The sequence below is a fragment of the Malaclemys terrapin genome, chromosome 12 (genome assembly GCF_027887155.1).
Source record: "Malaclemys terrapin pileata isolate rMalTer1 chromosome 12, rMalTer1.hap1, whole genome shotgun sequence".
Classification (NCBI taxonomy): domain Eukaryota; kingdom Metazoa; phylum Chordata; order Testudines; family Emydidae; genus Malaclemys; species Malaclemys terrapin.
In genome coordinates, this window is record NC_071516.1 from 38,727,716 (window position 1) to 38,747,852 (window position 20,137).

A 20,137-nucleotide genomic window follows, 5' to 3' on the forward strand; every position below is an offset into this window, starting at 1 on the left:
GGGGGGAGCCCCCTAGATCCCCACTTCGCGTGAAGACGTGAAAGGGGGGCGATTTGCGTACGCCGCGGCACATGCCGAGTATTGCATCGCCTGCTCATCGTCACTTGTAAAGACCAGAGTGTCTGGAGGCTTATATATCCCCTGGGCAAACATTTGCTAGCTCTCCAAAAGTGAACCAATTTCTATTCCCCCCTCCCCCCCAGCCATACAGGGCTGTATAGGGCTTGCAACCTCCCAATAGCCGATAAGCCTGAGAGGTCCTGCTCTGTCTGCTCCCCCTCAGCCCTCCTGGGCTGTACAACCCTCTGCACAGCTGCCCTGTATGGGCCCTACATCCTCCTTGCTTCGTGCTAGGAGCAGTACAGCCTGTATAGGCCTTGCATCCTCCTCACAGCCTGCCATAGGCCATATAGACCTGTATGGGCCTTGCAGGTGCCCCACAAAGCCACCTGTCAGATGGGATAACCCCCCCATTCCCATTCACCAGTCTGTGAATATGGCCCAGGGCCGCCCACTGACCAAGGAGGCCAACCCAAGATATTGACCTGCTGTTTGTCCGGTGCAACTGAACAAGGCAGGGGCCTGGGGTGTGGACACTGTTCTTAGGGCTATAGGGTGATACAGTCCGCATTGAGCCGCTGGCTACGTTTTCAGTGATTGACCTTGCGACCTTCACTTGTTCCCCCTTTGGATGTAACAGATATTTACAACAGGGCAATATAGCTTTGTAGGTTTGGATTGTTCTACCCCAGGTCATATATCCTAGTACAGACCAGGAGGTAATTCTATATGGATCCTTGCCCCCCAACCCCTTATATGGGTTCACAAACCAATTCAGAGCATTCTACTCCAAACTCTTTTGTATCTGACCTCCCTCCACACAGGCCATATAATCCCATATTGACCAGCACCCCTTTGTGGGCTCTTAAAGAACAAAGCCATCTCACCCCTACAGACATATGCCAGCCCATATATCCCAATCCAATCTGGTCCATGCAATCAGGCATAGCTTTTTAACAAGGAGAGTAATTAACCACAGGAACAATGTCCCAAGGACCGGGTGGATTCGCTATCGCTGATGATTTCTAAATCTCACTCAGATGTTTTAAGACCCGCTCCAGGAATTGTTTGGGATGGTTCTCTGGCCTGTGAGATACTAGGTCAGCCTAGAAGATCACAATGGTCCCTTCTGGCCTTGGAATCTATGAAGCCCCCTGCTTGGGCCGATGTAGTCCCATATGGACCACAGGGACTCCTAGCCCAGTTCAGATCACTGAAACCATCCCCGAGATTCTGTATAGATGGCCCCAGTCTGATTATTTATGCTCATCCAGACCAGGAGTGGGGCTGTTTCACTAATCCAGCCTATTTCAGGCTGGCCCATAAAGCCCCTACAGACCACCCCCCCACATACACTGCCCCAGCTATGGGCCCTTCTGCTACCCCCCCATGCAGATTATTTTCTTCCTCTCCCCCAAGATTTTCAGCTTGCCTCCTCTCACCTAGGCGCTACAGACCAGGGGAGAGCATTATGCTCACAGTGCCTGCTGGGACAGGCTGGGCATGGCCCAGGTATGGGTGGGACACCACCTACCATTGGGGAGGGTGGCTTCCCAGCGGGATGAGGGCCCCTGAGGAAATGGGGATTGTCTTGCAAAAGGGTACAAATGCTTTATTTCAAAACAGAAGCATCAGCCCCAGCTTCCCCTCCTCCCCACATGCAACCTGCAGACCATCCTCATCCTCCTTCCAGCGGTAACTGGGCCCTGAACTCCAGAGCAGGGAGCTGGCGAAGATCCCAGTGGCCAGCCCCTATCTGGTGGTGGAGCTAGCACCTGGCTTCCAGCATGGTCTGGCTGTAACAGCGCCCAGTGATGGAGGGGGCAGTTCCCCGGCAAATCACTCTCAAGGTGCAAACTCGGCCCCTGAGCTCCCAGCCTACTTTGTCTCGCTGCTGCTGCTGCGGCTGGGCCTCATGGATGGGCGAAGGGGCCATGCCAAGCGCTCTCCCTGCCAGGTCGTTGCCAGCCTTCCGCTCGCCCCGCCTCATTGAGGGCCTTTTGGGGGTGCAGCGCCCGTCACTGGCTGAGGAGAGCACAGCACAGCATACGAGCAGGGCTCTAAGGCCAGGGCAGGGCTATATAGTCCCCGTGGCTGTGGGCACAGGGCTAGGGCTCTCTGTCTCCAAGGCCCCCCAGCGGGCAGCGTCCCTGGCAGCCGGCGGGCAGAGCCCCTTGTCCCGGGAGTGGGTGCGCTGGTGCACCACCATGTTGGAGCGGCGATGGAAGCGTCGGCCGCACTGCGGGCAGGCGAAGGGGCGCTCGGCCGTATGGGTGCGCTGGTGACGGATAAGATTGGAGCTGCGGTGGAAGCGTCGGCCGCATTCGCTGCAGGCGTAGGGCTGCTCGCCAGTGTGGGTGCGCCGGTGCACGGTGAGGGCTGAGCTCTGGGCAAAGGCCTTGGGGCAGTCAGGGCAGCGGTAGGGGCGCTCGCCGGTGTGGCTGCGCCGGTGGGTGGCCAGGTGGGAGCTTTGGGCGAAGGCCTTGGGGCAGTCGGGGCAGCGGTAGGGCCGCTCGCCAGTGTGGGTGCGGCCGTGCACCACCATGTCAGAACGCTGGGCGAAGCTGCGCCCGCAGTCTCTGCAGCGGTAGGGCGACTCCTCCAGGTGGGCCCGCTGGTGGCGCCGGTGCACCGTGCTGTGTGCGAAGGCCAGGCCGCAGATGCCGCAGTGGTAGGGCCGCTCCCCGGTGTGGGAGCGCCAGTGGCGCAGCAGCTCTGAGCTGCCGGGAAAGCCCTTCCCACACTGGGTGCAGCGGTAAGGCCGATCAGGCTGGTGCGTGCGCCGGTGCTGCGCCAGGTTGGAGCCAGTGCTGAAGCCCTTGCCGCAGTCGGCGCAGTGGTAGGGTCGCTCCCCGGTGTGGGTGCGGCCATGCACAGCCAGGTCGGCGCGCCGGGCGAAGGCCTTGGGGCAGGCGGGGCAGGGGAAGGGGCGCTCACCAGTGTGGGCCCGCCGGTGCACTGCCAGGTTGGAGCGTTTGCCAAAGCGCCGGCCGCACTCGGGGCAGGGGTGGGGGCGCTCACCTGTGTGCACCCGCCGGTGCTTGGCCAGGCCCGAGCTCTGGGCGAAGGCACGGCCACACTCCTCACAGGTGTAGGGGCGCTCGCCCGAGTGCGACCGCCGATGCACAATCAGCGTGGAGCTTTGCGAGAAGGCCTTGCCGCACACGCTGCACCCGTACCGCCGGGGGCGCACCAGGGCAGCCGGTCCCCCGGCTTTTGTCTGCTCCCCCTCCCCCATGGCCTGGCCCCCATGGTCCCCCTTCCTTCGGCCACCTAGATCTGAGAGCGTCCTCGTGTCTCCCTGCACCTCTTCCCACCACACATCCGGCCCCACATCTCCACTAGCCCGGTGCCCGCTGTCGCCATCCCCTTCCTGCTGGGGGGCACTGGCTCCACCCTGCTGCAGGCATCCTAGGGCCGCCAGCCCAGCCGGGGTTAACATCACAGGAGGGGTCCCCTGGGCCATCCTGCTCCACGTCCCGGCACCTGCGGGAGGAGAAACACCAGGGAGATGGACAGCGCCCCAGGCTGCCTGTTGCCACTCGGGGTGGGGTGGGTTAAGTGGGGCAGTTGGCAGCCCGGACTCCTGGGTTCTATCCCAGCTCCTGGAGGAAAGCGAAGGGAAGGGGGGGTGTCTAGTGGTTTCAGGGGGGGACCCGGACTCCTGGCTTCCGAGCCTAGCGCTGGGAGGGGAATGGGGACTAGTATCTTGGGGGGGGGGGCGTTGGGGGCCTGGGAGCCTCCTAGGTTCTGCGCCCGAGGAAGGGTGGGGAGGAGAGGGGGGTCTAGTGGCTGGGGGGGAGGGGGCCGGACTCCTGGGTTTCGAGCCCAGCAGCCGAAGCCGCCCCCGCCCCAACTCTGGCCCGGCCCAGCTCTTACCGCAGGGGGCGCCGCGCTCCGCCGGGATCCCGCTCGCATCCAGTGTTCCCGGGCCGGACTACCGCTCCCGGCATGCCCCGCGCGGGACTGCAGCTCCCAGCATGCCCCGCGGGGCCTCCCCGCTCCTGCGCAGGGAGAGGGGGAGGGTGTATGGCCCTGCACCCCCAGCCCTGCCACTGCCCCCCAGCTCTCCCCGTGCACCCCGATCTCCTGCATCCCCCATCTCTGTACCCCAGCTCTCCCTATGCACCCCAGCTCTGCCCCTTCGCGCCCAGCCCCTCTGTATCCCAGCCCTGCCACTGCCCCCCCGCTCTCCCCGTGCACCCCGATCTCCTGCATCCCCCATCTCTGTACCCCAGCTCTCCCTATGCACCCCAGCTCTGCCCCTTCGCGCCCAGCCCCTCTGTATCCCAGCCCTGCCAGTGCACCCCAGCTCTCCCCATGCACCCTCAGACCCTGTATCCCCAGCTCCCCGTGCACCCCAATCCCCTGCACCCCCGTACCCCCAGCTCTGTCCCGCACACCAGCTCCTCAGTATCGCAGCCCTGCTAGTGCACCCCAGCTCTCCCCAGATACCCCCCACACCTTGTACCCCAGATCTGCCCCTGCACCCCCAGCCCCTCTGTATCCCAGTCCTGCCAGGACATCCAGCCCCTCTTCAGCCCTAACTCTCTGTGCACCCCCAGACCCTGTACCCACAAATCTGCCCCTGGCTACACCCCAACCTACTTCACAGCTCTGCCCCTGCATGCCCAGCCACTCTGTATCCCAGCCCTGCAAGTGCACCCCAGCTCTCCTCATGCACCCCCCACCCCTGTATCCCCAGCTCTGCCACTGCACCCCAACACACACACCCCGCCTGCACTCCCCAAAGTATTGGGGGGAAAATCACCCTGTGAGTGGTTCCTGGGAAGGGAGGGGCATTGGGGGCAGGGGGTGGGAAACAGCAGGAGAGAGATTCGGGGCTGCAGCGAGGAGAGGGGGCTAAGGGGAAGGGAATAAATGGGGATGGGTGGCAGGGGAGGGGAGAGAGGTTGGGGGGGGTGGGACACTGGGGAGAACAAGAGCAGGGGCAACTGTCAGCCCCACATGCTCCCCGCTCCTGTGCGTGCGTCTAGATCTGAGGGGCCCAGCCCCCAGGTGGGACAAAGCCCCTCTCCCTGCCTCCCACATGTGTGTGCTGGAATCCAGGGGGCTCCTTCACCCCTCTCTGCCCCCCCCCCCGTGCCCTTTCCTCTCAGCCTGCCTGTCGAAGGGCCCTGAAGTCCCCATGCTCGGCTGGGTTTTCGTGTAATTTACCATCCTCATCTCACCACCAACTACTGCCACCCGCTAGCGTGGGGCTGCCCACCGCCTGGACTGCAGCCACATAACCCCCATTGTGATGGCCCACTCCAGGGGGCCAGAAGAAGGTGGGGCGGGCAAGCTTTTGGTCCCTTCACCATGTTCCAGGACTCCTGGGGGCACAAAGGGGCTGGGAATGGAGGGGAAGAGCTTTGTGCATCTCAGCCACCGCGGGGCTGGCGGAGGAGCACTGCACTACCTGTGTGCATGGGGAGTCACGGAATGAGGGAAGAGTTAAGGTGATGCAGGCATCCTTAACGGTGTGTTTCCTGCTGTGGCCAGGTTTCGTTTGATGTGCTTCAGCGTTCTGCAAAGGGACGGCCTGCTGCCAAGCGGCCTGAACTCCGTGTAGGTTTACTCTCTGGATTACGGAGAGCTGGGTGTGTGTGCAGGGAGATGATGGCAGCGCAGGACAGTCACTACTCACAGCTCTTCCTATTGTCCAAACCATACCCCTCTGGGCTGCGGTGAACAAAGGGTTAATGGCCAGCCTAGCCCACCCAGGGCATGCTGGGAGGAGTAGCCCCCCAGCAGCAGGGATGCTGGGAGTGATAGTTCTTGGCCACTTCCCTATTAGGGTTAGGGCATGTCTTTCCAGGACACCACTCTTCACATTGCAGGTTGGGGGTGGGATTTAGTAACAGCACAGGGGCTGGAAGGGAGATGCCAACTCTCCCAGCCCCCCACTCTAACCACTACACCTCACACCCCTCCCTGAGCCAGTATAGAACCCAGGACTCCTGGTGCCCAGCCCCCTGCTCTAACCACTAGACCCCACTCCCCTCCCAGATCCGGGATAGAACCCAGGAGTCCTGACTCCAGCACCCCCCGTGTTCTAAGCATTAGACCCCACTCCCCTCCCAGAGCTGAGATAGAACCCAGGAGTCTTGGTGCCCAGTCTCAACTTCCATTGGATCCGAAAGCCTAGAGTGGATTTTGAGGGTGAGGTGCAGAGGAGTCTGGGACATGGGTTATGTAGGAGCAGGGCCATGAGGGTGCCCATACCTGGGGGCAGGGAGAGTACCAGCCGTTCAGGGCATCCCCAGGTCACTGAGCCACCTAATTCCCTCCCCCACATAGGGATTGGCGCTGGGCGAGCCATGGGTGCAGGGGACTGGCGCCTCCTGCTAAACCAGCTTCCCTGAGACCAGAGCTGTGCCCCAGGCCGAATCCAGGACCCAAGGCGGCGCTGGGCCTGAGGGGTGCTGAGCCCGGGGACCGGGGCAGCTGGACTGAGCCCCAATCTGCCTCCCTGTGGGTTGAGCTGCGGGGGTCCCTGGAGGGAGGGGTCACTGGCTACCCAGACAGATCGCTGCCTATGGGGCTGGGGTAGGTGCCAGCTCCACTTCAGAGCAGCTTTCGAATCCCCATTGCCTTGGCGCATCTCCTGGGGACACTGGGTCTGGTGCATGAGCTCAATTGAGGCCATTTGTCCTGGCGGTGCCTGAACTGCAGGCCCCCCAAACCAGCTTCTCTTACATTCCCAAGCTTTTCCCAGGGGCCACCATGGCATGGAGGTTGCAAGTTGAAACCTGCCCCTGGGCGGAGATCTGCCCGGGGCTCTTGGCGAAGATTTATTCCAGGGAGATGTAAGCTGCAACCAGCGGGCAGTTCAGACAGGGCTCAAAGAGCTTTCAGGAAGCAAATGAAATGCCCCATGTGGCTGGGAGCGGGAGTTGAATTAGCGGGCAGAACCCAGCCAGACCGTCTCTTCCAGTTCCTGACCTGGGGAATCTCCATGTGGCGTTATGTGCAGCTGTTCCCCAGCTGCCCCAACCCAGAGCTAGCTGCATCTCAGTGCCAGGTGAGCCACCCCTGTGCAGTGTTATGTGCGGCTGTTCCCCAGCTGCCCCAACCCAGAGCTAGCTGCATCTCAGTGCCAGGTGAGCCACCCCTGTGCAGTGTTATGTGCGGCTGTTCCCCAGCTGCCCCAACCCAGAGCTAGCTGCATCTCAGTGCCAGGTGAGCCACCCCTGTGCAGTGTTATGTGCGGCTGTTCCCCAGCTGCCCCAACCCAGAGCTAGCTGCATCTCAGTGCCAGGCGAGCCACCCCTGTGCAGTGTTATGTGCGGCTGTTCCCCAGCTGCCCCAACCCAGAGCTAGCTGCATCTCAGCATGGGGTGAACCACCCTCATGCAGGAAGCCCAGGTAAGGGGACAGCACGGGGGACTCAGGGTTGCTTGGTTGGCTGTGATTCCTGCTCAGCGTAGCCCCTTTCCACACACGGTCTGCACCCTGCCCCTCCACCGTCCCGGACACAAGAAGCAGTGAGTTCCGCAGGCCACACGGACTGATTTCCCCCTAACACCTACGGGGTCTCCTCTCCTGCATTAGAGTAAAACCAAATGAATCTCTGGCGCTGGCTGATGGCCTCTAAGGTATTGGGGTCCAGCTGCTGTGGGTCCACACATAATACCCGGAGGGGGCAATGCTAGAGGGCTGCCCCAGATCCCAGTGACACCAATGGCCCCAAATTCTCCCTCTGAGCCTGGCTGATAGCCCCCTCCTTGGGTCCTGCCTGCTGGGTGTGAGGGCGGTGGGTATGGCGAATGTAGCCCAGGAGAGAGGATGGGGCACCTGCCTCTGAGATGCAGCCAGCTCTGGGGTGGGGCACCTGGGGGACAGCCACATATAACACTGCAGAGGGATAGCTTGTCCGGCGCTGGGATGCGGAACAGCCGCATACAACACTGCAAAGAGATAGGATAACCCCCACTTCACGCCCCCCAGGTTGGGGGCAATAAATCCGGTCCAGCTCTGGCACATCCATCCACCGCAACTGACCAGCTGACTCCCCCCCATCTGGCTGCCCCAGCTTCCTTCTCTGCCCCCACCCCCAGAGCAACCCCCCCACAAACGCCCCCAGTACGCGCGGCTGGCCAGCTGCTGGTGCAAACCAACATCACCCTGCTGGCTGCAATGCTGCACTGGCCACAGTCCACCACCTGGGCACCTGGTCCCATTGACTCCAATGGAGTGACCCCATTGCAGGTAGGGCGTGACACCGGATTGACCCCAGGGTTCTGGGAGCAGAATCCAGCCCTGTCCCCACTGCTATTGGGAGTGACTCCAGATTGACCCTGGGTTGAGGGCAAGGGGGCGCGGAGATCAGCGTTCAGTCCCGAGCACAAGGAGATTTGGCTGGCGTTTGTGAGTCGCTCTGCAGACAGATTTCAGCTACACCCTTGGGCCCGTTGCCCAGGTTTGCTCTGGATGTGCCCAGCCCAGCGGGCAATCCCTCCAATTGGCTTCCCAGAGCCCCTGGCCTCTCCAGCTCCACCTCAGCTGGGTGGCTTCTCCTGGGGCCAAAGCCTCTCTGCCCCACCCACGAGCATGAAACTCACCGGCACTGGGGAGGAATGGAAAGTGAAACCCGGGCAGGGGAACCTTCATTTCCCAGCCGGGAGCCCAGGGAGGTTTCAATCTGCCCTGGCAGCACCTCTGCCCAGCTGGGCCTGAGCCAAGGAGGTGTCGGAGGAGTGTGAGCCCGCAGAGGGGGCTGTGAGGGCAGAGGCTGGTGCAGCAGGTAGGTGGGAGCGCCCGGGATGGAGGGGGATTGGTGGCCATGGAGCAGTGGATCATCTGTCGGGGCTGCTGGCACAGCCAAGGGCCAGACACAGCACTGGGGGTGGCACCAGCCACCCATTTCGGGCCCAGGGCAGGGGCGGCACTGGCTGGCCAGCACCCTGTGGAGGGGACATCTCTCCTCGTGCGCCCAGCCCCCGCCCTCCACTCTAACCACTAGACCCCACTCTCCTCCCAGAGCCAGGGATAGAACCCAGGAGTCCAGTCTGCTGCTGCCCACTCTAACCACCACCCGGCGCTGTCTCTAGCAGAGCTCCAAGACCAGGCGTGGGCCGTGGGCCGTGAGCCGTTCCTGGCCTCTCTGCGCTGTCGACCTGCTGGGCACTCCAGGCCACGATGGGACCCGTCTTGGCCGTCTGGGGACGACTCTCAAGCAAGCTTGGTGCGCCGGTGGCCCTCGGGGGCAGAGCTGGGCGGTGCATCCAGCCCCCCACCAGCGATGCCAAAGCAGGAGAGAGGGCGATGCTGTGCCCTGAGGGGCCTGTGGCAAGGACAGAGCTGAGACCCACCCACCGGGGCCCACAAGGAGCCCCCCCGGGAACCCGATTCACAGAGACCTTGTTCATTACACTGCCAGAGATGGATCTGTGGGAGCAGCTTTCGGGGGTCCTGGCACCCTCCCTCTGGCAGGTGATGGCCAGCGGGCACTGCCAGGGGGATGCTGGCACCCTGGCCCTCTCTGGCCCCCGGGAGGCAGCGCTGGCTGCCAAAGTGGCCATCAGTGAGCTGCTGATCCTGGTGGGCAGGGCAGTGCCCTCGGTGGGCTGGTTCTTCCGGCCGTGCCCAGGGCTCAGGCTGTGCCTCGGGGAGGGAGATGGTGCCGGGATCCGGGCGGGAGCCGTGGTGAGGCTGGGTGGTGAGTCCGGCCCGGACAGCGGGGCCAGCGTGGTGACCCGGAGGGCGTTGAGCCGGCGAGGGGCTCCTCACGCCCGCCTGGAAGTCTGCTCCCCGCCGGGGGCTGGGGGACTGGCAGCCGGGGCGGTGCTGCTGACCCTGGAGGCTGTGGCCCGGATGCAGGTCACCTCTGTGGCCATCTGTGTGGACTCGGAAAGCATGTGGCTGGTGGAGGCCGTGGCTGAGGCCATCGACACCTTCGCCCGGGGCTGCCCTGCCGCCCCCCTGAGCAGCATCTCCGTGGTGGCCGCTGATGGGGCCCTGGTGGCCACCTTCCATAGGGCATGTGCCAAGCGGTGGCCACTTGGCGAGAACCGGCAGGAGCTGCTGAGGAATGTCCTCCGGGCCCAGGAGAGAGTCCGCACCCAGGTGGTCAGCGGGTCCCTCGCCAGCCAGGAGGTCAGTGCCTTGGTTAGAGTGGGGGCTGGGAGCCAGGGCTCCTGGGTTGTCTTCCGGCTCTGGGAGGGGAGTGGGGTCTAATGGTTAGAGCAGGGAGGGGGCTGGGAGCCAGGACTCCTGGGTTCTATCCCTAGCACCTTCTCTCCCAGCTGCTCTGTAGGAAGACGGTCTGTCTAGGGCTCACCTTGTTTGGAGACCCCCTGGCCGTTGTCCCCAGCCCCAGAGGTGGGAGCGGTGAGCCCCCAAGGAGCCGGTCCGAGCGTCTGTTCACGCTCCTTGGCTCTGTGTTGGGGACAGACGGATGTGCTGGTGCTGCCGGTGGTGCTGGAGACGGATGGGCTGGAGTGGTGCCCTCAGGAGGTCCAGGCCCTGGCCGAGAGGGCGCTGGGAGCTGCAGGCCACAGCGGGGAGCTCCAACCGGGGAAGGTGCTGACAGTGCCAGGCATGGCCCTACCGGATCTGCACTGCAAAGTGCTGTACCTTGTGCAGCTGGATGGCGAGGCACTGCAGCAGCAGGGAGCGCCAGAGGTAAAGGGGGGCCACCCCATACGCCACGTATCTCTGCTGTAGCCCCTGGATCCCCCCCTCCCTCTGCTACCCAGCTCTACTAGATGCCTGGGACAGGACGTAGCAAGGGGTTTAGGTGCCTAGACAGGCCTTTGCAAGTCTAAGGGGCAATGAGGCGCCACTCTGTCTTTAGGCTCCTAAACCCCTTGGTACAGGAATATCACTCTCTAGAGCGGGTCAGCAGTTCTCCACCCAGCGTTGTTCCAAACCAAACAGCATCCTGGAGAAATTGATGTATTTCAGTTTTTCATAGAAAAGCCCATAAACTGTAAAGTTGTGGCAAACATTTTCCCTCCACCATATCTGGTTTGTTAGGGAAATTCAGAATCTTTTCATAGAATCATAGAATATCTGGGTTGGAAGGGACCTCAGGAGGTCATCTAGTCTAACCCCCTGCTCAAAGCAGGAACAACCCCAACTAAATCATCCCAGCCAGGGCTTTGTCAAGCCGGGCCTTCAAAACCTCTAAGGATGGAGATTCCACCACTTCCCTAGGTAACCCATTCCAGTGCTTCACCACCCTCCTTTTCTCTAAGTCCTACGAAAATCGGAAAGTCTTTCTTTCCCCAAAACGGATTCCCCCCCCCCCCCCCAAACTGAAAATTTTGACCAAAACCTGAACGTAAGAACACAAGAACGGCCATACTGGGTCAGACCAAAGGTCCATCTAGCCCAGTAGCTTGTCTTCCGACAGTGGCCAATGCCAGGTGCCCCAGAGGGAATGAACAGAACAGGAAATCATCAAGTGATTCATCACCTGTCGCCCATTCCCAGCCCCTGACAAACAGAGGCTAGGGACAACATCCCTGAACATCCTGGTTAATAGCCATTGTTTTACCATTTTGTTTTAACATCAGCAGGTTTTGTAAACTGAACATTTGTGCTGAGCCCCCAGAGGTGTCACTGAAAAGCAGCCGGTTTGCTGGAAGCAGTTTCTGAAAACTAATTTTTCCCCGCCAAAAATGAAACTTTTTACTGAAGCCGTTGCCATGGGCAGTTTCTGAAAAGCAAAAATATGTCTTGAAAACCAAAAGAACTTGCCTGTGGGCTCCCTGTTTCCCTGGCATCCATAGAGACTTCCAGGAGAGAAAAGCCTGGGAGTTCTCACAGGTTAATGAAGCCAAGGGAAAAAAGGTGTTAGGTCATCCTTGAAGCTAAGATAGCAGCGAATCCTAAATACCTTGTGTTTTGTAGCCTCTGTCGCCGGCTAGGTGCCGCGTAACGGACAGACATCACCCGTCTGTCTCATAGAATCATAGAATCATAGAATATCAGAGTTGGAAGGGACCTCAAGAGGTCATCTAGTCCAACCCCCTGCTCAAAGCAGGACCAATTCCCAGCTAAATCATCCCAGCCAGGGCTTTGTCAAGCCGGGCCTTAAAAACCTCCAAGGAAGGAGACTCCACCACCTCCCTAGGTAACGCATTCCAGTGTTTCACCACCCTCCTAGTGAAATAGTTTTTCCTGATATCCAACCTGGACCTCCCCCACTGCAACTTGAGACCATTGCTCCTTGTTCTGTCATCTGCCACCACTGAGAACAGCCGAGCTCCATCCTCTTTGGAACCCCCCTTCAGGTAGTTGAAGGCTGCTATCAAATCCCCCCTCATTCTTCTCTTCTGGAGACTAAACAATCCCAGTTCTCTCAGCCTCTCCTCATAAGTCATGTGCTCCAGACCCCTAATCATTTTTGTTGCCCTCCGCTGGACTCTTTCCAATTTTTCCACATCCTTCTTGTAGTGTGGGGACCAAAACTGGACACAGTATTCCAGATGAGGCCTCACCAATGTCGAATAAAGGGAGTCTCTTCTCTCCTCGAGTTCCCACTTCCAGAACTGGAGGCCTCGCTGAAGGAATATCGGTTTACTTCTCTGATAGATAGATAGATAGATAGATAGATAGATAGATAGATAGATAGATAGATAGATAGATAGATAGGAGAATCTTCCTACATATTCCCATAATCTATTCCCCCGTTGTTCTCGGTCCCTGCAGGTCATGCGCCAGATGGTGCGAAGCTGCCTCTGTTCTGTGTACGGCGCGTTCCTGGAGTCCGTGTCCTTCCCGCTGCTGGGGGCCGGTCAGACCCTGCTGGCCATGCTGGAGGAAATCAGCTGCTTCCTGGAGCACCAGCCCAACACCTGGATGAAACTGGTGGAAATCGTCTGCCCGCTGGGGCTGCCGGCTCCTTGCCCGGTAAATGGGGCAGGTCACCTGGGGGAGGGGTGGGAGGCTGCAGGGCAGGACTCCTGGGTTCCATCCCTGGCCTTGGAGGGGGGGAATTGGGGTCTAATGGTTAGAGCTTGGGGGTGGGGGCAGGCTGGGAGTCAGGACTCCTGGGTTCTATCCCCGGCTCTGGGAGGGGCGTGTCTCATAAATAAACTGACTCCTTTCTTGCCCTCCCTGGCAGGTGGCTGAAGATCCTAGCACCCCGGCTGGTAAGAGCCCGTGACTCTCCCGGGTGCGCTGAGTGTGATACCGGTGACCCCTTGCCGTTACTTGCGTTCCAGGGCCTGTGGCGCCCTCTGCTGGACCCACCACAGTGGCTAGGTTTGGGGCCTCTGTGCTCAGCGGGTTGCAGCAGCATCTCTCCCCTTGTCCTCTCCGGCACAGGCCCCGCTTCCCAGTGCTTCTCAGAAATGGGACCCCCAGGAGCAGTGCCGACCCCCCCGAGTCTCTCCAGCCATGGGGCACTGGGGGTTACGGTCAGGGGTCTGTGACAGTTGATAGGCCCCCCAGCTCCAGTGCTCTTGACTTACAGCCAGACTCACAGTAATATGCATGGCCCTGCCTCAGTTTCCCCACCGCCCGGGAGCATTCTCTGGGCCGGAGGTCAGAGCCTGCCCTCCTGGGCTGGTCCTGGAGCGCCAATCCGATGGTTCCTTGTGCCTCGCCCCTGTCAGGCCCAGCAGCGACGCCTGCTGCTAGGGACCCCCCGCCACTCGCAGCCCACCTGGCCTCCCACCACTCCAGGCAGAAGGCAGCTGGGTAGGTGCCGTGCCCCAGCACCAGCTGTGTGACTCAGGCTGGGAGCCATCAAAGGCAGCAGCTGCCAACCTCTTGCTTGGGTTCCCGGAGGATGGGCGTTTCCCCAGTTCCCCAAATCACCAGGGCCAGCCATATTGAAATGCTGCATCGCCACCAGAGCCCTGACTGCTAGGGGGAGAGCGCCCCCTGCTGAAGTCCTGCTCCCTGTCGCACAGCGTCCCCTAGTGTTGCAATGGGGCCAGCACTGACTGTTGGGGGAGAGCGCCATCTGCTGAGCCGCCCAGCGCCATTTGAGGTATCTCAGAAGGACTCAAGGGTATCTAACCCCTCCATGTAGCTTGACCCCCCCCCATTGTACAATCCACGGCAGTCGGGTGCCCGAACTCCCAGGGCCAGGCCCCTCCCGGCTCTCCGACTCACCGGCGGGTCCCAGCCATTTTCCTCTCTCCCCACAGAGGCCGTGGGGTTCTGCTGGCCAGAACACCCCCTCTTCCTTCGCTATGTGGACGAGAGCCCGGCCGTGCGGCGAGAGTTCAAGGGACGCCTGGAGGAGGCCGGCTATGTGTTCCAGGCCTGTCCCCACTGGGGAATCCTGACCTTCCTGACAGTGGCCAGCCCTGAGGAGCCGCGCGGCTGGGAAGCGGCATTTCGCTCAGTGCGCCAGCGTTACGTGGTGCATCACGAGGGCCGAGAGGACCTGCTGGAGGCCCTGGCTGCCGAGCCATCCCTGGTGGAGGAGTTCGGGTCCATCCGGGTCTATGACGGGGAGGGCTTTGTCGGCTTGGCAGGGGAGATGGCACCGTTCCTCCAGCACCTGGCTGTGAGGGCCTTCCAGAGGCAGCTGGTGAGCCGGAAGTACTCGGCCGAGCCTCTGCCCAGGTGGGTCATCGTCAGGGACGTGGTGGAGAAGGAGCTCCTTGACCCCCACGTCAGCATGGAGCTTCGACAGGGCGCCCCAGCTATCATCATCTTCCGGGGACCCCGCCGGCAAGTGGCCAAGGTGGAGAGCCGGTGCCAGCAGCTGCTCAGGGCATTCCGGGTCCTGTCGGTGCCCGTCTCGCCTCTCCAGGTGCGCTTCATCCAGGAGCACCGAGAGGATGTCTTCACCCCCAGCTTCTTCCTGGACCGGGGCATCGCCGCCATCCTAGAGCTCCCCCCTGCTGTCTCGGGAACCGAGCTAGCCTGGGATCTTCTTGCCGAGCCGGAGCTCCCCGCCAGTGACTCAGGGACTGAGCTGGCCTGGGACCTCCATGCTGGGCTGGCGCCCTCTGAGGGCGTCTCGGTGGCTGGGCTGGAGCAGGAGAAGCTGCAGCATGCGGCGGAGCTGCTGGGCGGCCTGGTGGGCTGCCAGACGGTGCCGATCGAGGAGGGCGTGCAATGGGCCACACAGGGTCAGGAGTGGGGCGAGCTGCTGGCTGGGCTGGGCGCCCAGTGGGATGTGGCCCTGCATTGTGCCGCGAGCCGGGAGCACCTAGTGGTGGTGGGCTTCCAGCCCTACGTGGCCCAGGCGGAGGCAGCTGTCCGGGAGTATCTGCAGAATAACTCACCAGCCGAGGAGCGGCTGGACGTTCCCCGGCCAGAGCTGGCAGAAGCTGGGGCAAAGCTGCTGCGCTTGATGGACTGGGAGCACCTCCGGGTCACCGTCCAGCTGCACCCCAACACTCGGGTGCTGTCCCTGGGGCTGCGGGGCCTCCTGCGTCACCTGCGGCTGGCCAGAAGGGCCATCAAGGCTGACCTGGACTCCCTGGTGTTGGGCACGGTGCCCATCAGGGGCCGAGCCTTGGGCGAGTACCTCTGTGGGGAGGGGGCGACCCTCCTGCAGGACTTGGCTCAGCAGCTCTGCTGCGTGGTGAGCCTGCGAGGAGACCCCCCTACAAATGGCCCCTCCAGCACCTGTGGGCAGGTGAGAGCTGTGGGTGGCAGCCTGAGGGCGGGCAGGTTGCCCAGGGTCGCCGGGTTTGTCAGAGTCAGAGACATGGGAGCTGGCACTACGAGAACTGGGGAGGGGCGGTCTGGGCTGAGAGGACAGGACTCCTGGGATCCGTCTCAGGTCTGAGAGGGCAGTGGGATCCAGTGGGTGGAGCAGGGGGGCTGGGAGCTAGGACTCCTGGGTTTTCTGCTGGCTCTGGGAAAGGAATGGGGTCTAGTGGTTAGAGCGGGAATTGGGGCGGTGTGTGGGGGTTCCTGGGTTCTATTCTCTGCTTTGCCCCTGACTTCCTGCCTCCCTCCCCCTCTTTGTTCCTCAATTTCTGGGTCTGTGAACCTGGTGAGTGGCCCATCCCCCCGGCCAGGTGTCTGTGTCCCCTGGGCAGGACAGGGCACCTGAGGCCGGGCACGGAGGTTCGGGGGAGCAGCACGGCCATGGGCTGCATGGAGTTAGCAGTGCCCCGTGCCCTCTTCAGCCAGCTCTGTCCTCCTCTGCAGGGTGCAGCTCTGCAGGCTCCCAATGCCCCAAGAAAGCCCCCGAAGGTGCAGGCAGGTAAGAGCAATGCAAGGATCTGGAGGGTTGGTCCGCACTCCCAGTCCATAGCCCCCTGCTACCCTAGCCCTGGGCCCCCTCCAGCTCTGCCAGTACCCCTCGCTTCTGACCCACTGCCCCTGCTAACCGAGCCCCACTGGTGCTGACCCACCTATTCAGGACCCCTCTCTGCATTCCCAGGGGCCCCCAAGGGGCTGGAGCTCCGCGTGGTGGGCCGAGAGCCTGACGTGGGCCGGGTGAAGGCAGCCGTGGCCGGCTTCGTGGCCCAGTTCCACGACGAAAGCGTCTGCAATGCGGAGCTGGTGGCCGTTGGTGCCCAGGCCCTGCGGGAGCTCGGCCAGGCCTCGCTGTACCACTTCCCTGTCAGCCTCCGGCGCCTACCGGGCAATGTGCTGCGTGTGCGGGGCGCCTGGGAGGATGTGGCCAAGGCCGTGGCTGCTGTCCACACCAGGATCCAGGCTGCCCAGCGCCAGCGGGTGGAGGCCGAGGTGCTGTATGGGCTGGTCAAGTGGCAGCACCTGGCCCCGGCCGGCTGGCATCCCTTCAATGTGGCCACCAACCAGCGGCTGGAGACGGCGTACGCCAGCGGGGAGCGCCGGGCAGAGATCGAGTGGGACGGGCAGCAGGCAGAGATCGACCTTCTCAAGGCAGTGGGCGTTGCGCCGGGCACTGGGGCCCCCATCCGCCTCCGCCGGGAGATCTGCCTGTGGGGTGAGAGGAACCAACCCCCTTCCAAAGACCCGCCCACCGCTGCCCCACTGCTGGACAGGAGGGCACCAGTGTGGGACTGGCTGCCTTGGGGACAGGGAATGGGCAATGGCACCTTTCCTCTCCAGGGGGTGCCAGCTCCCATCTGACTTTGGGGGACTGGGACTGGGGCAGGGAATGGGGCACGGGGCCTTTCCTCTCATGGGGGCGCCAGCTCCCATCCGGCCCTAGGTCAGGGACTGGGCCTGGGGCGGCTCCCCACTGACTGACCCCATCTCTCATTGCAGACAGGTGCCTTGCCCCACACTGGGAGCCCATGGGTGAGAGCCTGGTGAGGCTGGTGGAGCTGGCGGAGGGCTCAGAGGAGTACCAGGAGGTGGCCAATGGGTTCAAGCAGACGGCCCTGGGCTACTGCATCCTCCACGTGAGTGTGAGGGGCTGGGGGGCTCTGGGGCTGGGGCTGAGAGACACCCCCTGTGGGTCCCAAAGCCCAGTCAGGGGGAGGGGGGAATCTCTCCTAGCGCCAGCTGTGGGTTGGGCTCAGTGACGGGGAGCTTCCCTGGCCCTGTCTGCAGGGAGGAAGGAGGTCCTTGGAGGGCTCTCCATGGGGGCAGGAAGGCCAGATGTCCGTGGCCATTGGGGGGTGTCCCCTGACAGAGCTGCAGGGGATTGGGGACCTGGGACTGAAGCTCTGGCCAAGGTGGGATGGGAAGAACCTGAAAGGCTGGGTGCCCCCCCACCCCACACGGGGGTGCCCTTGGCAGCTCCTGGCCATGCCCACGGTCCCTGCCCTGTCCCCTGCAGATCCAGAGGGTGCAGAACCAAGTCCTGTGGGTCTCCTACTGCTGGCAGCGCTGCTGGATGGAGGAGAAGAACCCGCCGGGCGAGCTCAACGAGCGTCTCCTCTACCACGGCACGTGGCCCGAGAACCGGCGCTCCATCCAGGAGATCGGCCTCAGGAACACCTGCCGCAAGGGTGGGGCTGGGCCCCCGGGGGCCCCCGGGGCTGGGGGCACCAGGACTGTATGCCATCCCCGCCCCCTGGGCCACCCAGTCCTGCCCTGGGCTTGGACGGGAACCAGGGCCCCCTAGACGGGACAGGCCCCATGTCCCATTCCCCACCCCTCTGAGCCAGGCAGTCCCTGCCCTGGAGCAAGATGGGACCCAGCGCCCCCTAGAGGGGAAAGACCCCTTGTCCCACTCCTCACCCCCCAGCGCCAGCCAGTCCCCTGCCCTGGGGCCGTATTGGGGCCAGTGCCTCCTCTAGGGGAACGGCCCTATGTCCCATTTCCTGCCCCCTTAAGTCGGCCAGTTTCAGCCTGGGATGGTTCAGGGCTGGCACTCCCACAAAGGACATGGCCCTGTGTCCCGTCTCTCAGTGTCTGGGGGTGACTGTTCTGTTCTCTCCTTTCTCACAGTGGGAATCTACGGCCAGGGCCTGTACTTCGCGGTGGAGGCTGCGCGGTCAGTGGACTACGCTAAGCCCGACGCCCACGGGCACCGCTTTATGTTCCAGGTGCGGGTGCTGACGGGGCAGTTCACCCAGGGCAAGGAGGACATGGTGCTACCCCCGGAGAAGCCAGATGGGGGCGGCCGTTACGACAGCGTGGTCAACATGGTCTCCCGCCCCAGCATCTTCGTCACCTTCTTCGACGACCTCACCTACCCCGAGTACCTCATTACCTTCCGGGGCACCAGGCCGCACCTGAACTGAGAACCGTGCTGCCCTGGGACAGGCCACAGAACCTGGGCACTGCTTGCCTGGCAGCTGAAGAATAGCTGTGGGGCCGGGCAGCGTCAGGCGTGGAACGTGTGCACATGTGTACTCATGCACTGGTTGGATTTGGAACTGCTCAGCTGCATGTCCTTGGCCCTATACTGCTGACAGCTAGTGGAGATTCTCCAGAGCATTCCCAGCATTCACAGCTCCAGCAGAGAGAACTGACTGGGCCATGGGATGGGGGAGAAAGATGAGCTGATACACATCCCGCTGCCCCCTCCTAGAAGGCGTGCTCGCCACTCAGCTGTGTGCCATCAGCACAGTACAGCTGCCCACAAGTGGGGATTCTCCATTTGTCAACAGCTGAGGGAACGTCCGGCTTGTTTCTGGGAGGCTGTATAATTTCCTGTTCAATCTCCTGGCGGTTTCAGACCTGTGGGCCTAGCTCAGGGAAGGGCATGGCATCTTGTCGATCCAGCTGCACCCACGAGGAGGAGGAATGCCGGCAGGAGAAGAGGGTTATAATTTCGTATAAATCAAACTATTTCAGAAAAGCAGGGGGCTCTCAAGAAGTTTTCTGGATAGGAAAAAGCTCATTGCAATGAACATTTTCATTGTTTTCCAATTTCAATTTGTGTCTTGATTCTGTTGTCAAATATCTAAAAAACAAACAAACATTTTTGGATTATTTTGGTCCCCTCCTTTCGTTTTCTTCTTTTTAAACATTTTCCCCACTGGACATGCAGGTGAGGGGACTTACATTGTCCCTCTAGTCCAGTGGTCTCCAAACTGTGGGGCGTGCCCCTCTAGGGGGGTGGGAGGAACATTTCAGGGGGGGCGCGGCACGCCTGGGGCAGCCCGCTGGGGGCAGGGAGCGAGCACCACAGAGCCCTGCTCTGCGCCCAGCTCTACTCCATCCCCATCCCCAGCTCCAGCTGCTGCTCCCGTCCCAGCCCCTGGCCCCGGCTTAGGGTTGCCAGGTGTCCAGTTTTCGACTGGAAAGTCCAGTCATAAAGGGGACCTGGCAGTGTCCGATCAGCATTGCTGTATTGCAGCATACAGCACTGCAGTAACCAGCCTCTGCCACTGGGGGACAGGAAGCCTGGAGGAGCATTCAGGGACAGCTCTGGCAAAAGAGGTACTGGCAGCTCCCCTGTCCTGCCTCAAGCATGACTCTTCTTCCCCAGCCCTGCCCCATCCCCGCCCTGCCCTCCCACCCTGGCTCTTGGGGGATTGAGGACTAGATAAGGGGGGCAACACTGAAAAAGTTTGGGGACCACTGCTCTAGCCCCAGATCCTTTCTACATATGACACCAAATCAGTGATCCACCCAGCCCGGCGACTTTTCTGCGTGCCTGCCCTGATGCATGGGTCCCTTCAGTCTCTTCTGTCCAAGTTGCTCCACTGTGGATAAATAATGAAAGGGTCTTGGGCCTGGAGTGAGTGTGACTCTGTAGCCTGGTAGACCGGGCCCTCACACGGGCTGGGGGAGACCCCAGGTCCGATCCTACCAT

General features: G+C 61.9%; 2 protein-coding genes across 2 annotated transcripts; one reads left to right on the forward strand and one right to left on the reverse strand.

The window, feature by feature from the left end:
* Positions 1 to 1,657: 1,657 nt before the first annotated feature.
* On the reverse strand, positions 1,658 to 3,989 carry LOC128846372 (zinc finger protein 664-like). The gene is made up of 2 exons (XM_054045430.1): positions 3,940 to 3,989; positions 1,658 to 3,546 (listed from the first exon to the last, which is right to left on the reverse strand). Exon 2 carries the CDS (start codon positions 3,524 to 3,526, stop codon positions 2,138 to 2,140), a length of 1,389 nt encoding a protein of 462 aa, XP_053901405.1. The 5' UTR covers positions 3,527 to 3,546; positions 3,940 to 3,989; the 3' UTR covers positions 1,658 to 2,137.
* A 5,512-nt stretch (positions 3,990 to 9,501) lies between these two features.
* LOC128845987 (uncharacterized) lies at positions 9,502 to 19,305 on the forward strand. The gene is made up of 10 exons (XM_054045084.1): positions 9,502 to 10,161; positions 10,459 to 10,689; positions 12,724 to 12,924; positions 13,139 to 13,166; positions 14,172 to 15,619; positions 16,141 to 16,195; positions 16,376 to 16,906; positions 17,191 to 17,327; positions 17,708 to 17,879; positions 18,322 to 19,305. The coding sequence occupies exons 1-10, from the start codon at positions 9,502 to 9,504 to the stop codon at positions 18,615 to 18,617; spliced, it is 3,759 nt and encodes a 1,252-aa protein (XP_053901059.1). The 3' UTR covers positions 18,618 to 19,305.
* Positions 19,306 to 20,137: the final 832 nt, after the last annotated feature.

Bases quoted from the DNA above. Each gene is read 5' to 3' on its own strand.
- LOC128846372 (XM_054045430.1), bottom strand. From the start codon at position 3,526: ATGGCCCAGGGGACCCCTCCTGTGATGTTAACCCCGGCTGGGCTGGCG.
- LOC128845987 (XM_054045084.1), top strand. From the start codon at position 9,502: ATGGCCAGCGGGCACTGCCAGGGGGATGCTGGCACCCTGGCCCTCTCT. The intron at 12,925-13,138 runs GTAAATGGGGCA...CCTCCCTGGCAG, and splicing joins GGCTGCCGGCTCCTTGCCCG to GTGGCTGAAGATCCTAGCAC. The intron at 17,880-18,321 runs GTGGGGCTGGGC...CCTTTCTCACAG, and splicing joins CAGGAACACCTGCCGCAAGG to TGGGAATCTACGGCCAGGGC.